This window comes from Myotis yumanensis, unplaced genomic scaffold (assembly GCF_028538775.1).
Source record: "Myotis yumanensis isolate MYYU_CA2020_CCGP unplaced genomic scaffold, mMyoYum1.0.hap1 SCAF_5, whole genome shotgun sequence".
Taxonomy (NCBI): domain Eukaryota; kingdom Metazoa; phylum Chordata; class Mammalia; order Chiroptera; family Vespertilionidae; genus Myotis; species Myotis yumanensis.
The window spans coordinates 64509769-64525721 of NW_027223756.1; the positions used below are offsets into that span (position 1 = coordinate 64509769).

At 38.6% G+C, this 15953-nt stretch overlaps 1 protein-coding gene across 1 annotated transcript in view; it reads right to left on the reverse strand.

Annotated features, from left to right (window-relative positions):
- GLRB (glycine receptor beta) overlaps positions 1-15678 on the reverse strand; it is a 53239-nt gene extending 37561 nt beyond the window's left edge. The window contains exons 1-2 of the mRNA XM_070415414.1: positions 15563-15678; positions 13748-13898 (exon numbers count right to left, since the gene is read on the reverse strand). Of these exons, the coding sequence (XP_070271515.1) occupies positions 13748-13869 (122 nt within the window). The 5' untranslated portion in view covers positions 13870-13898; positions 15563-15678. The remainder of the gene's footprint in view (positions 1-13747; positions 13899-15562) is intronic.
- Positions 15679-15953: the final 275 nt, after the last annotated feature.

Below are 15953 nucleotides of genomic sequence, written 5' to 3' on the forward strand. Positions count from 1 at the left end.
GAAAATACAGAGCTACAAGATACAACTATCTCTTTCTATTATATGTGTTCGCTGTCAATGACTAAAAAAGAGAAAAAAACTGCCATATTTTTCTATTCCAATTAACTTTGAACAATGAATCGATTAAATTGGTAGTTGCTTGGCAATACTTTAAACACACACACACACACATTTCCTTGGAAACCAATGGAAAATGTTTGGTTATTATTTGTTTGGGTTTGTTTTAACACCCATGAACTCTGATCATATAATCATTTTCCCAATACAAAAAAAATCCATGAGAACCACAAGGAAGATTAAAACTATATTTGGAGCATATTTGGTATGGTAAAATGTCAATTTCATAAATGATATTCATTTATATGAATCAAACTTGGATGTATTGGCCGGGGCTTTGTTTTGAAATCCCAGCTCTTATCTATCAGGCAATTCTCTTCTGAGTTAATTATCATACAGTCTGCTGCAAAGATTCAACCACTAGAGGTAAGATGTGATCAATATTAAGAAATTCATGAAAAATCTAACAATAATATGGATTGATAAACCTTTTTCAAGTAGCTATCAGAGTCCAAAACATTTTTTAAAAAGTGAAAATCAAATTGGTTAAAACTCCCCAAATTGCAGGAGATTATATAGTACTTTAAAATTGTTTCTCATGGTCTTATTAGACCAAAGTTGCAGAGAGTTGGAACTGGTAATAAGATTTCATTTCATTGCAGGTGAAATTGTAACCTCTTTAAAGCCAACTGTCACCCTTATCAAAGAAAATCCTGAAGAGAATGAAGGCATGTGGGATATTAGGATGCAAATTAGTGTTCAAACTCACTTACAAGATTTCTTATTCATGAGATGAGAAAATAATTGATCAATTACAAAATACTCATATTGGTTCAATTAAAGAGTGTTATTATTGTGCCTCTTGATATAAAATCTTTCATAAGTATCTTCCTTCTAAACAATGAAACGACCAGACAGCACAAAGACAATTAACACTAGTTTTTGTAGTAGAGAACTTTCCAGCCTGATTTTTTTCTTCCAGCTGTGAAGAGTGGCAGAATGTGCCACCCTACAATAAATCCCTTTGTCATAAGAATTATTTTGAGCTAAAGACACTTGGAAAATAGCAAATGAAGGGAGAGGCCTTCTTTGAACTCTCCTTATCTGCCGATAAACAGATCCTCCAAAATGAATTCAATTATCATAGAACCCCTCCCCAGAAATCTCAACTAGGAAAGACTAACTTTTATCACAGGAGAGGAGAGTAGAAGTGGACAGCACACCAGACAAACTTTGTAATAAAGTATCATATTTTTCTATATTTTAAATGGCCAATTCATCTTTCCTATAAATCATTAATGCTCCCTTAGTGGCCTACATCCCCCACGCCCCCCCTCCCCCCGTTAAGATGATATATAAGCCCAGTCGGTGTGGCTCAATGGTTGAGCACTGACCGATGAACCAGGAGGTCATGGTTCGATTCCCAGTCAGGGCATATGTCCGGGTTGTGGGCTCGATCTCCAGTGTGGGGCGTGCAGGAGGCAGCTGATCAATGATATTCTCTCATCATTGATGTTTCTATCTCTCCCTCTTCCTACTTCTCTGAAATCAGTAAAAATATATTTAAAAACTAAAAATATATTTTAAAAAAAGATGATATGTAAGCTCTCAAATCTCACTATTTTGGGGGTATTCACTTTTTTTTTATTGTAATGTACCTGTGCATGTAATATTGAAAATTAAGTTTGAATACGTTTTCTCTTATTAATATGCCTATTTCCAGTTTACTTAATAGACCCAATTATAAGCTGTAAGCTGTGTCAATCAAACTCACTTTCTAGATATTCTAATTCACTAGCAAATTTTGTCCTTCATTCATTCACTGGCTCAGAACAAAACCCCCTTCCTGGAATATTGTAATTTCCACTTCTTACTGTATTAATCTAAACCCAAACCATCTTTCAAGATTGACTTTCTAAAATCTTGTCTCAATCATCCCACCTTACTCTAATGAAGACAAACTGATAAATATACATTGCCAATTATTTTGTAGTTATTGATTTTAGCGAGAGAGGAAGGGAGAGGGATAGAGAGATAGAAACATCCATCAGCTGCCTCCCTTACACCCACGACTGGGGATCAAGCCCACAACCCATGCATGTGCCCCGACCAGGAAGCTAACCAGGAACCTCTTAGTTCATGGGTTGGTGCTCAACCACTACAGCCAGGCTGTAGTTTTTCTTATCTACATGTATATTACCAATAAGACTAGATGCAGACAGTATAATACTTGAGGAAATAATGGCTTCTGCCTTTTTGTAATAACCCTGTACAGCTTATATAGTATCAAATACACATTGGGCTCAAGCCCTTTTCATCTGCCAGGTCTTTAGGTAGACTTTAGTCTCAAGATAGCTGCATGTGCTGTAAGCAGTAGCAGTTACACTCATCATTTCCAGATGCGGAAGAGCATTTATTCCTGTGGTGTCCTCTTAGGAGAAAGGACTTTTTTTCTCTCAGAAGCTTTCTAGCATTGGACATTGCTGAACCAATCACTGGCCAGGAGGAAGAAATAATCATGATTAGCTCAGATTATAGTCTGGTATGAAATAAATATTGGAGAATTAACCATCTTGTCCAATACACTCTTGTATTTGATAATCACAAATACTTGCTTAAATAAGAGATATATTAGCCACACAGAGAATCATTTATTCAGTGAAGTGAAAGAGAAAAGCCAGATTGGTAGGAAAGTGAGTGGTAGGTAAGTAAATGAAGCAATAGAGTATATGGTATATGTGGAAATGAAGACACAGTAAAATTACAACAGTTTTCTAAAGTGGTAGAGTCAAGAATGAAACCTGCTAATCCAGATTTCTAGTTATCATTTGACAATAAGCCTGCCATCATGGAAAAGAAATACTATCTATCTTCTTACGATCATCCATCCATATATTGTTTTATATTGCTTTATTTAGAACAATAATCTATATTATATCACACCATAAGTTCAATTAGTTTTACTAGCTTTTAAAATTATTAGTTCTAGAAAATCTGAATTTGACCTTTTCCAATTAATCAGTATTACTCTTCTATCTAGTTATCTCCAAATGCTTGTATTTTTCTCCAAAGCCAACAACAACAAAATCTTGCCTGGCTGGTGTGGACCAGTGATTGAGTGTCGACCTATGAACCAGGAGGTCAATGTTTGAGTCCTGGTGAGGGCATATGTCTGGGTTGTGGGCTCAATCCCTAGTATGGGGTGTGCAGGAGGCCGCCAGTCAATGATTCTCTCTCATCACTGATGTTTCTATCTCTCTCTCCCTCTCCCTTCCTCTCTGAAATCAATAAAAATATATATCTTTAAAATCTTATGTGTTAAAAACAAAAAATGTTGACTGGCAAAAACAACCTCTTGAATTGAAAAAGGGAACACATCACATATACTATAGCCCATTTTATTCTTATTTCATCACTATGTATTCTCATGGCTCTGATGCAGGTGCCTTGATACAAATATTTAGTCAATAGTTCACCCTTCTTTATATTAATATTTCAGAGGCATTTCAAAATTTAAGAGAAATCTCATGTAGTTTATATTCACATGCATAAATTTAGGGATTTTCATATCATATGAAATCATATATTTTGCTTAGTCAATACTAAAAATCATATATTTTGCTTAGTCAATACTAAAATAACTTTAAAGTCATCTCTAAACATTAAAAAAACAACACATTTTAAGTGCCTAGATACCTATGCCACTTTCTTCCAAAGAGCTAAAACAATTTGCATGTAGCATATTTTCCTATGTCTGTACTTGCCTATATATAACCTTATAATCTGGAAATGGAATGGTACTATTTATACAAAATAAGCACAAATAAGAAAAGTTAAATGATGTTCACAAGGTCACACACTTACTGCCTTTCACTATTAGTCTCCATATTCTGAATCTCAATCTAATGTTTTATCCATCTGACTATGCTATTTTGTTTTATTTCAAGAAATCTATCAACAATTATGATATTATTGCAAAACAGGGTTGGTTTCATGAAAATGTGATATTAATTTAAGAAAATAACTTACTCTATTCAGGCAACGTGATCAAATGACAAGAAAAAATAATATTTTATATCAAAAGCTTTTTTTACAACCAGTCTTCTTTTGTTTGCTTGCCTAAACTCCAACCAATGTCGTTACTAATATGCAAAGTTATGCAAGGAATGTATCAGGCTATATCGCTGGATGATGTAATGTTTTCCAGCACTAAAGGAAAAATCCAAAAATTTCTTTGCAAAGGGGAAAAGCTCAGTTTTCCTAACTGTAGGACATTCATATTTTTATATGACCCTTTAGTGACCACACTGCACAGTGCCATTTCAGAAATGGTGTGTATGAGTATTTTGTCTTAATCTCATCCCTCAAACCAGGAATTTGAGCCCAAAGGGATTGCTCTGTTTTTCCAAGAGTTATAAATACCACAGCAATGGGCAAAGATCTTCTTAGGCCTGGATTCAGTATGGCCTATGTCAGCCTGTGTACACTGGGCCTGAGGCCCTGCAAAGCTTTTGGCAGTACATGAACTAAATAAAAGGAGCATAAAGCAGCAAGGAAGAGCGAGGTTGTCAAATATGTGGATTGTATTATTCCTCCTGTTTACTCCAGGGCAGGAGTTCTTTACCTCCTTTTTAGGTTACAGACACAGCTATGAATCTGATAAAAGCTATGTCCTTCCCTGAAAAATACATGCAAAGTTTGCAATGCTGAGGGTTACCGGACCTGTGGACCATAAGCTGAGAAACAACCCCTTCATGGACACAAATGCTGGTATCTTCATCTAGGAGGTGATTTAAAAAAATAAAATCAGGTATCTTGTAGTGACAGAAGTAAGATCAGGGGGGAAAAAAACAGATGAGAATATGCAGAACCCAACTGAAAGAGCTCCCTATGGCCAAACCTATAATGATTTGAGCAATAAAATAAAGTAGTATTGGGTTATATTCTAAACTATAAAATAAAATCCAAGAATCCATATGGACATATGCTTCCCCAAAACACATATCCCTGTGCTAATTATGAGAAAAACATCAGACAAATCCCAATTGAGTGACATTTTACAAAACACCTGACTAGTACACCTCAACGCTGTCATGGTCATGAAAAACAAGAAAGTCAGAGGAACTTCACAGCTGAGAGGAAACTAAGGAGGCGTAAAAACCAATATAATGTAATATCCTGAATGGGAATCTGTAACAGAAAAAGGACATTAGATAAACACTAAGGAAATCTCAACAAGGTACGTATTTTAGTTAATAATAATGTGTCAATATTGGTTCTTCAACTATAAAAATGTACCACACTAATATAAATTAATAATAGGGAAAACTAAATGCAGGGTAATTTGTGAATTCTGTAGTCTTTGGGCAATTTTTCTATAAATCTAAAACTGTTCTAAAATAAAAAGTGTATTTAGGGAGGGGGAGAGAGCCAACAGCCAAGGCCTTAACAGACCCCTCAGCAAAGAAGATGCACAGATGGAAAAATAAACATATGAAAGATGTTCCAGGTTATAGGTCACCAGGGTAAGCAAATTAAAGAACAATGATATACTAGCCCACACCTATTAGAATGACCAAAATCCAGAACATTAACACCAAATACAAGTGAGAATGAGGACCAATAGGAACTCTCATTCATTGCTGGTGGGAATGCAAAATGGTACAGCTGCTCTGGAAGACCATGTGGTGATTTCTGAAAAAACTACACATACTCTTCACCATCGCATCCAGCAATCTTGCTCCTTGGAGATGAAAACAATGTTCACACAAAAAGCCTGCACAGAAATATTTGTAACAGATTTATTGGTATTTGCCAAAACCTGAAAGAAACCAAGAAATCCTTCAATTGATGAGTGGATAAACAAACTGTGGTGCATCCAAACAATGGAATATTATTCAGCACAAAAAAGGAATGCGCCATCAAGCCATGAAAAGACGTGGTGAGACAGAAATGCATATTACTAAGTGAAAGAAGCCAATCTGGAAAGACTATATACTATATGATTCCAACCATATGACATTCTGGAAAATGCAAAACTGCAGACAGTGAGAAGATCAGTAGTTGCCAGGGACTGGTTGGAGGAGGGGAAGAGAGATGACTAGGCAGAGCACAGAGATTTTTAGGGCAGTGAAACTACTCTTCTAGATAATCAGGCAGACAGTCATATAAAGCTAAACATTTTATACACTCAGGTAAGAAACTAAGTCAATAGTTATTTTTGAATCCAGATAGTTCAGGGGTTGTTTGTTTTGTATCTTCCTAATGTATTACTACCTCTCTTGGCAGCTTCTGTATTTTTCCATTCTGTTTTCACACATTAAATTGTGAACAGTGGTTTATGACTATAGCAAGTGATACATTTTACATGATTAGTTGAGTTTAATTAGTTTATAATTTATTTGAAAAGAATGTGTTTATGAGTAAATGTGGATGTGTGTGGCAAAGTCTGGCATGTTACTATAGGCCAAGAATCATAATTAAGAACAGTGTTCCACAACATTTATTTCATTTATCTCCGCAGTGGGCTTCAGGAACTTTTGGATCCTGTAGAAACATTTTCAAATCTTGTCTAACTTCAATTATGCACTTACATCATCCATGGCTCAAAAAAAAAAATGTTTTTCACAAAGTAGAAACATCTATTTGGAGAGATGCTGGATTTTGATACTAGCAATTTCCAAATCCCATCAAAGGCTATGGTCTTTTTAACTTCATATCACATGTGAGATTACTTGTCCTGTGAATACTATAAGTATTTTCTATTTATATGGTATGATTCTCAAACAGAGTAAACACTATACATTCTCGCTACTTCTCATTGGTTTGTTAATTTGATACAAAACTCATGTCATAAATAATTAAGTGTAAACCTCAATCCAAACCAAATGTTTACTGTGCAATTGCTTTCTGTGCTTTGCAGAAATAGTATTTTATCCTGACCCAGCAAATAAAAATCCGTAGTAACACCTCTAACTCTGCTCTAACTGCAACTGGAAAAGTACTTATCTTTCCTCAATTTTCCATGCGTAGCATAGATATAAAATGTTTCTCTTCTGGCCTAATAGAACTGGTAATAAGATAAACCCACATTAATGCACATAATAAAGTTAAGTGTGGGAATAATTGAAGAAACACTTGTCTAACAGTCTACAGACTGGTTGGTGTTCTAGCCCAGACAGACTGTAAGATTCCCACGTGGTACTGGGCAAATCACTTGCCCTCTTTGAGCCTCAGTATCCTCACCTTTAAATCAAAGGTTTTGGACCCCATTCAATAATCTGGATCTACCTGTTGTGGATGCTGTGGTACTGCAACCTCAATGGTCGCTTCAAAACTGAGATGGTTGCCAGGAATGCTGGCTGTTTAGGAGTCTGAGCTGTGTCTCTTCTGGAGTAACCTTCAGCTGAAGAGAGGTGTCTTACCCATATCCAAAAACTTTGTCATGGATATGCAAGGGAACCCTTTCTACTAGTAGAGACAACTTGAGAGGGTGCCCCAGCTGCAGAGCGCCCTAGGGCACTGACTGATGCTTAGGTGCAGCTGTATTGTTCCTGGGTTTGAATCCCCTTTATTCACTCACATAGGTGTTGTTCCAAAAGCAATTGCTCTCTGCCTGTAGATCTTCATCTCAGAATCTGTCTTTGAGAGAATTCAATCTACAACATCAGCTAAATAATAAGATTCCTTAAAGAACAACATCTTATACAACTATCAATATGCAGCATTTCTCTTACTTTAGTCATTCCTGAATTCACTTAACAAAATTCTTGAGCTTTTATATATGCCATACAAGGTGCCAGATACTGGTTATGCATTTAAAAATCCAACACAAATGTTAATTATCCTATCTAATAAAGAGGGAATGTGCAAATTGACTGTCACTCCATCACAACGTTGGTGGCGCCCAGTCCCTTCAGCCCTGCCGGAGTCACCCAGTCCTTTCAGCCCCACCGGGGGGGTGGCAGGTGCGCAGTGTGGCCAGACCAACTCTCAGCCCCTCAGCCACCCAGGGCTGCCTGAGGTTCAGGTAACCAGGGCTGGCCGAGGCTTGCACTGCCAGCAGTGGCAGCAGCAGAAGTGTGATGGGGGCGTCGCCTTCCCCTGATCACCGGGTCGCCTCCAGCCCCTGAGGGCTCCCAGACTGTTAGAGGGGGCAGGCCGGGCTGAGGGACGCCTCCTCCAGTGCATGAATTTTCATGCACCGGGCCTCTAGTTCTGATATAAAAGTAGTCTTCAAAACTGTGGGTTCAGATGAATCTGTCTAGTGATTCTTTGCTTTGGCTGGCCTTGAATTCACCTAAGAACCTCTGCAAACTTCTGATGCCCTCCAGATTTAATTAGTTTAAGTTGTTTAGCTCAGGCATCAGAATATTAAAAGCTCCTCAGATTATTCCAGTGATCAGATAGTCACTTGCTAGAAAAGAGAATTTACAGTGAGAAAAGAACATGGAATTAAAACATGAGCAGATGGAGGAAAAAATAAGCCGACAATTATGACAAACAATAAACTGCCTAAGAGGAAGGAGGAAATCCTTACATGAGTGTCAACAGAACTCCAGGAAAAAGGATATTCTATGGGAGGGTTGGTTAACAGGACCAAATGTCATGGTGAGGTTGCGATCAGGACTGAAAACTGTGTGGGGTTTAGCAAAAAGGAGAGCTGTTTTCAGCTGAGAAAGAGATTGAACCCAGGTAGTTGGGCATGGATAGAACAAAGAGCAGTAGGAAAGGAAATTGAATGAGGGAGTACACCTATTGAAAAGTTTGACTGGGAGCAACTTTAACAAGATGGAATAGGAAGCCTGGACCCTCCTTTCCCCCATGGACACACCATTCCCTTTGTCAGAAGTCCAGGAACTAGTTGAGAGGCTTCTACACCCAACCAGCTGCAATGAAACTAGGAGGGAAAGTGGGGACACACTCTTACCATAAACCGCACCCCAGAGCAGCATACCCCTATACCATCCAGAGCTCCCAGCTTCTCCCTGAGCAGGAAAAGGTCTTACCCCACATGTAACATCCCAGCTTTCCTAGATGCTACCCTAGATACTGGGTTCTATTTCCCCTGTCCCAGAGCAACAATGGGGCCCAGTATATGCCAGTCCCCTGGGGACTACAGAGAACCAAGCTGTTGTTGGAATAAGCAGAGTTCACCATAGCTCCACCCCACCCCCTCAGTGCAAAATAATTGGACTGTAAAACCCAGTTTCTCCCTGTATCTGCACCGGCCATGGTCATAAGATTAATAATAGCCACTCACATGTGGAAACAGCCTACAAGTCCATTGACAGATAACTGGCTTTTTTAAGAAAAAAAAACCATGGTATATTCATACAATGGAGTCGTATTTACCCTTAAAAAAGGATATCTTGCCATATGCAACATAATGGATAAACCCTGAGGGCCTTATGCTAAGTAAAATAAATCACTCACAGAAGCACAAATATTGCATGATCCTCCTTATATGAAGAGTCTAAAATAGTCAAACTCAGAGAAACAGAGAATACAATGGTGGTTGATGGAGTGAGGAGGCTATGGGGAATTGCTAATTAACAGGTAAAATTTCACTGATGCAAAGATGAATAAGTTCTAGAGATTTTCTGTACAATATTGTACCTACAGAAAACAACATTATAACATCTAATAAAAAAAATCTGTAAAGAGGGCAGATCTCATGTTAAGTATTCATACCACAATAAAATGGTTAAATTTAAAAAACAACATGCAGTGACAACACTCAAAAAAGAAAAGTCATACTGTATGTATATATACAGTGAGTTTTAAGTGAAGTTATAGCTCAATTTCATTTAGAAAAAAAATAGTTAAATTAGTTTGCTGCTTTTTTGGGGGGGAGGGCTATTTCCTTGAACTATTTACAAAGCTATTGTTTGGAAACAAAATTTAATTTCTTGGCTTTCTTCTAAGGAGAATCTGGCACATAAAGAGATAAGTAAACACCAGCAGGACAAATTGGCATTGGATACAGCTCCGAAGTACTTAAACTTTAAATATTAATAAATTTTTACCCCCTTAACATGAAAACTCTAGCAAGGAAAAAAAAAATGGCTACAGACAGGTGGGTTTCGGAGACATATTGCATTTTTCTATACTGTAGTCCATACTGTAAAACTTGAGTGGATTACAAAAGATGCAGTTGAGTGAGAAAAAGTTAATCCCAATTTCAGATTTTCCCCTCCCCCAAAATAGGAGTCAAAGAGATCTAAATGATGGGTGAAAAAACCAGCCTTAGATTCGGGAGAGCTCGCTCATTCACTCTAGGGAGGAAAAGGAATAGAGCAGCCATTCTCAACCTGTAGGTCGTGACCCCTTTGGGGGTCGAACGACCCTTTCACAGGGGTCGCCTAAGACCATCGGAAAACACATATATAATTACATATTGTTTTTGTGATTAATCACTATGCTTTAATTATGTTCAATTTGTAACGATGAAATTGGGGGTCACCACAACATGAGGAACTGTATTAAAGGGTCGCGGCATTAGGAAGGTTGAGAACCACTGGAATAGAGGGAGGTGGCAATATAGGCAGGATCATATGCCCCCATGCAAAATTGAGTCAGACAGTTTCCCTGTCCTCCTTAAAAGTGTCAAGCTAACAATCCAGAACAAGTTTCTTGTATAGCTGCCAAAATGTAAGATTTCTTACATGAACACCTAGAAAATAAAAGAAAATATACTGCACCATATTTTAAAACAATTCAGAACCTTAAAGGCACCCAGAAACAAATGTGACTAATTTTAAAATGTATTTGTAAAGGTATGATGATATCATATCCAGTACTTACCAAATGATTGACATGACTGATAACTTCTATCACCTGTATTTTGTTGGCATTCTTTTTCAGGGGGAAAAAGAGGCTCCTTGAATGTAAATTTTCAAAAGTTGAAACTATTTCCCCCTGACAAAATTCATACTTAACTAGAACCACAAATTCTGAATATACTACACATGTAGTATTCCATAAATATTCAATGAGTCATTCAACAAATATTTAACAAGTGCCTGCCACCGCCGGCTTTTTTTTTTTTTTTTTTTTTTAAGGTCCTGGGAAAATACCAGCAAATAAAACACAAAAACACTTACATCCGATGGAGCTCAACCTCTGGTTCATGGAGTAATTGGCCACAGGATAAGAATAAAAATAAAAAATCCCTAGTTCCCATTCTTTAAAGAATTCTACTCAGTGCAATGGTTTGTATTTGATATGGTTTTTAAAAACAAAAAAACAAACTATTATCCCAGGGCTAGCCACATTTATGAAAATGTGGTTATTCCAATGTCATGGTAAATATCTTCATTCCTAAGGAGTTTGTTTGCTCTGTCTTTTTTTTCCCATGTGTGGTTGTTTTTCTTGTTTACTGTTTAATTTAATGTTTGAATACAAATTAGAAACAAAATTGAGTCTATTTTATGAAAAGTTGACATAAGTGAAGCCATTTTAAAACAGACCTAGAATAGCCATTCCAGAGGAATTTCTTACAAGTCTTGCTCCATGAACCTTTGGAATGGTTGAACTAGGTGAAGTGACCTTTGCACTGGGCCAAGGCAACACTGTCTTATAAAGAATTATTTGTAAAACTAGCAGGAAAGCAGGCATCCCAACCACAAGAACTGTTGATTATGGACATTCTCTCTGAAGATAGAATCAGTAACCAGTCACATATAGCTAAAAAGGAACTCAGTGTGTGAACACCAATGGAAATTCCTTTCATCTACACATGCAATTGTTTCTTTTCATTTTCTCACAAAAAGTCCTTTCCTCTGTAATCAGAACACAATTTTGGTTTCTGCTTAAATCTATGCCCCCGAGTTGCACTTTTGTGACCTCAAATAAACAATGGTGCCTCTCACTTTGGCTTCTTATTTTAGGTTAACAAAACAATGTCAATAAAAATCCCAGCATCTTGTGTCTATACATATGCAAGTAGAATAGCTGATTCTAAAATTCATAAGGAAACACAAAGGACCTAAAATGGCCATGGTACGTCTAGAGAACAAAGCTAGAGGACATGCAGGCATTCTGCTATAGTAATTAGAAAGTGTGTTACTGACACAAGGTGCATAGTAATAAACCAGTGGGACAGGATGGAGAAACAAGCAACTGGTTTACAACAAAGACACAACTGCATTGAAAGACACAATGGCCTTTCAATCAATGTGCTGCTTTTAAAAATGAGTCCTGACCCTATCCCACATCATACACAAAAAAATAAATTGAAATGGATTACAGAACTGAATGTGAAAGTAAAGACAATAAAGCATCTAAGGGGGAAAAAAGGAGATTATCTTCATGACCCTGGAGTAGAGAGGTATTTCTTAAATAAAACACAAAAGCATTAAAAAAGATTAATAAATCAAATTAGACTCAGACTTCATTAAAAATAATTACTTAAGGTCATCAAAAGACACTGTTAAGTAAGTTAAAACGCATACCAAAAATTGGAAAGAGAGCTGTAGTATATATATCTGACAAAGAACTCTCTCATGAATGTATAAATAACTTCTACATAGCAATAATAAAAAAAATGGACAGATTTTTTAAAAGGTGGGAAAACAATTTTAAAAACTGAGCATTTTGCAAAAGACTTATAACAAAAAGTCCCATATACTTAAGAAAAGGTGCTCAGAAATGTTAATCATCAGGCAAATGCAAATTAAAATCACAATGTGATATCTTATACCCATATCAGATAGCTAAAATTCAAATGATTGCTGATATTATCAAGTTTTGACAAGGATGTGAAGCAACTGGAACTCTCACACATGAATGATGGGGGAGTAGAGCTGGAAAACTACCCATATCTCCTAGAGTTCAATATACTTGTACCCTATGATTCAGAAAATTCATTTCTGAATATATGGGTATGCATACTATCTTCAGTCTGGATGAGTGTTTCCTATGTATGGTCTTATTTTAGTCATTGATAAAATGTTGAACACAATAAGGCCAAAATGTCACCAGGAAACATCAGCCAGGTTGAAGATGTTCTACTAATTACCCAGTTGTTAACTCATCTAGTTATAATATTGGGACCATATTTCTAAATATTGTCCATAGGGATCATATAAATTATTTTTAAGTGCCTTCACCAATCCAAATTTAATGACTTATAAAAGCCAATGATCTTTAGGTTGTTATTCACTCTTTAAACAAATTTTTATTTTGTGTGTGTATGTGTGTTATGCTGCTCTTTAGTGATTGAGTCAATAAGACCCTGCTCTCAAAGAGCTTTCAATCCAGAGGGGAAACTGTATTTATAATATGATAGGCAATTAGGGTACTATAAAGGCAGAGAGTGTGTTTATCTCAATCAGACTAACAGAATTAGGAAAAGCTTCCCAAAGGAGATAACAGGGTTTGAGTTGAGTTTGAGGTCATTAAGAGACAGTCGGATTCAAATGTTAAATGTATGGGTGTGATGCTCTTCAGAAAGTCTGGGCCAGACATAGGTTTAGGAGTCAACAGTAAATAAATGATATTTAAAGTCATAGATTTGGACAAGACCACTAAGGTGGGAGTTAACGAAAGATAGGGGACATTGGCCAATTAGTGCATATTCTGATATGAAAGGTTCTGCTGATATGTGTTTCAATAAGCAACCTTACTTGGATAAAAAAAAATGCAATAACATCTCTCCATATGAGAGTATAAGGCAGAAAGAACGTACGATGGGCATAGATACTGCTTCTTTTTCCCCTTCCCCTTCTTTGAAGACTTCTCTTTAGAATAGGCTTCTTCAACCCACAAGGAAATTAAAATAAAAAAGGCAATCGCCGGTAAAAACTTCATTGTGAAACGTTAAATTTCAGGAGGTGGATCTACAAGAAAGAACAAGAAAACATTTACATGTATGAAGCAAATGATTAACTATATGCCTATTTAAGGAGTAAAATCATTACTAACCAATAGACATTTGTACATCAAATCCTCATTGCTCATTCCTACATGGTTATATGTCACTATATACTTTGTGCTGATTTAGCAGTAAAAGTTAATTTAAATAATGGTAGGAAATAATATAGTACTGAGGAATAAAAGATGTAATATTTCTGATTCTATAATTACACAAAATTGTAAAATGATATTGACTTGCACAGTACATCAATCATGCTTAGTAAAATACCTGGAAGGAAGTTCAACACGGTGTTAAAATGGTTTCTGATGCTATTAAATTTGAATTAATTTTTGTTTTCTTTTTTCATTTTTAGATTGTTTTAAATTTGCCTGCATATTTTCCATAAACAACAAGACTAATTAAAGGGAAGATAATTTTAAGTATTAAAAATTGACAGAGATAAAAGAAAAAAATATCGTTAAAGAGTTTCACCCTCTAAATGCACTGTTTTTATTTATACACACTAATTTGTAAGCTTTTACCCCCCAAAAGGATGTATATGGATTTAAATTTGCTTTTTGGCTTTCCTTCTTGCTTGAGATAATGTTTATTACCCAAAGATGATTTCTGACTGCAAATATTCTAGGTAACATTATATAAAATGAAGTAGCAAGTATAGTTAGACTCTTCCAACTAATCTTCCTAGCCATATTTTAATAACATTTTCCGTGCTGAAATGAGAATTATATTCTTGCCAGTGTCTGATGCATCACCCCGCCCCCCCCCCCCCCAAAAAAACCCAAACAAACCACAACCTTAAACTTCTGCTAACACTGGAATATTTAAACCTCTTCTGCATTCTTCATTTCCAAACCATAAATTGTTTCACCTTCATTGCAGAAGGGGAGACCTATCAGATGCCTCAACGTTAACTTAATTCCCACCAGACCCTTACAAATGTGCTTCTCCCATGTCATGTTTTTCACCTCCCTTTCTTTCCTCCAATAATTATTTCCCCACGTTTACCCGTGGCACCCCCCTTACAGCAAGCCAGGTCCTTTCTAATGAAGACAAGAGGGGGTGCTTGTCAGGCCAATAGCAAGAGCAGAAGGCTCTCTGTCAACTTACAGCACTGCACGCTCCCTGCCCCCAACCTCCCATGGCACCCACTTCCAGACACCTTTGCCCACAGAGGCAGGTACTTCGCCCACCACCTTCACGTCCTTCCCCCCCAGAAAAACCAAGGGCCGTCCTAGCGGTTTGAATGGGCAGAGAGGAATTCAACTCTATGTTCTCCGCCTTCCCCTCCAGCCTTGCAAAGGGGACAGCTGCAGTGACTGAAGGATCTTCAGCAGCACCACGCCAGGAGCCCTCCCCACCAATGCGCGCTCTCTAATGACCCCCGGCCCTCGGCATCCCTCCATCCCCACGGTGTCCGCAGACGCCGCCGGTACCCGCGCCCCCGTCCCCTGGCAGCGCTGGCAGCGCTCGCCTCCCCCCGGCACGCCGCAGTGCTCCCGTGCCCCCGCCGCCCCAGCCTTGACCCTGGCTTTCCGCAGAGGCGCTAATCCCCGTCCCCAGGCCCCCGCCGCCCCCCACCCCCGTCCCCCAAGCCCTTCCTTCTTCAGTGGAACCCGGGACACGTACCCTAGGCGCCCCCGCCTCCAGCCGCCAGGCCAGGACCCGGCGGCACGGGGCCCAGACGGCGCTGGCTGCTGGGGTGCAGCGGGCGCAGAGCGGGGCAGCCGGTCCCGCCGCCCGCGCCACCGCCGAGCTCAGCTGACGCGCCTGCTCCGTGCGGAGCCTGCGCCGTGGCGCGCGCGGCCGGAGACCGCAGCCGCCCTCGGGCCGCAGCAGGGACCGCGGGCCGGGGAGCCTGGGACGCCGGGACGACGGAAGGGGGAAGGTGGGGGCGGGGAGAGGCATCCCGACCCAGCGTGCAGGGACGTCACAACACCCTCTCCTCCGGGCATCGAAAGGGTTTGGAGCAGAAATACAGCCCCCGCCTCCCGTTCCCCCCCCCCCCCCCCCCCCCATA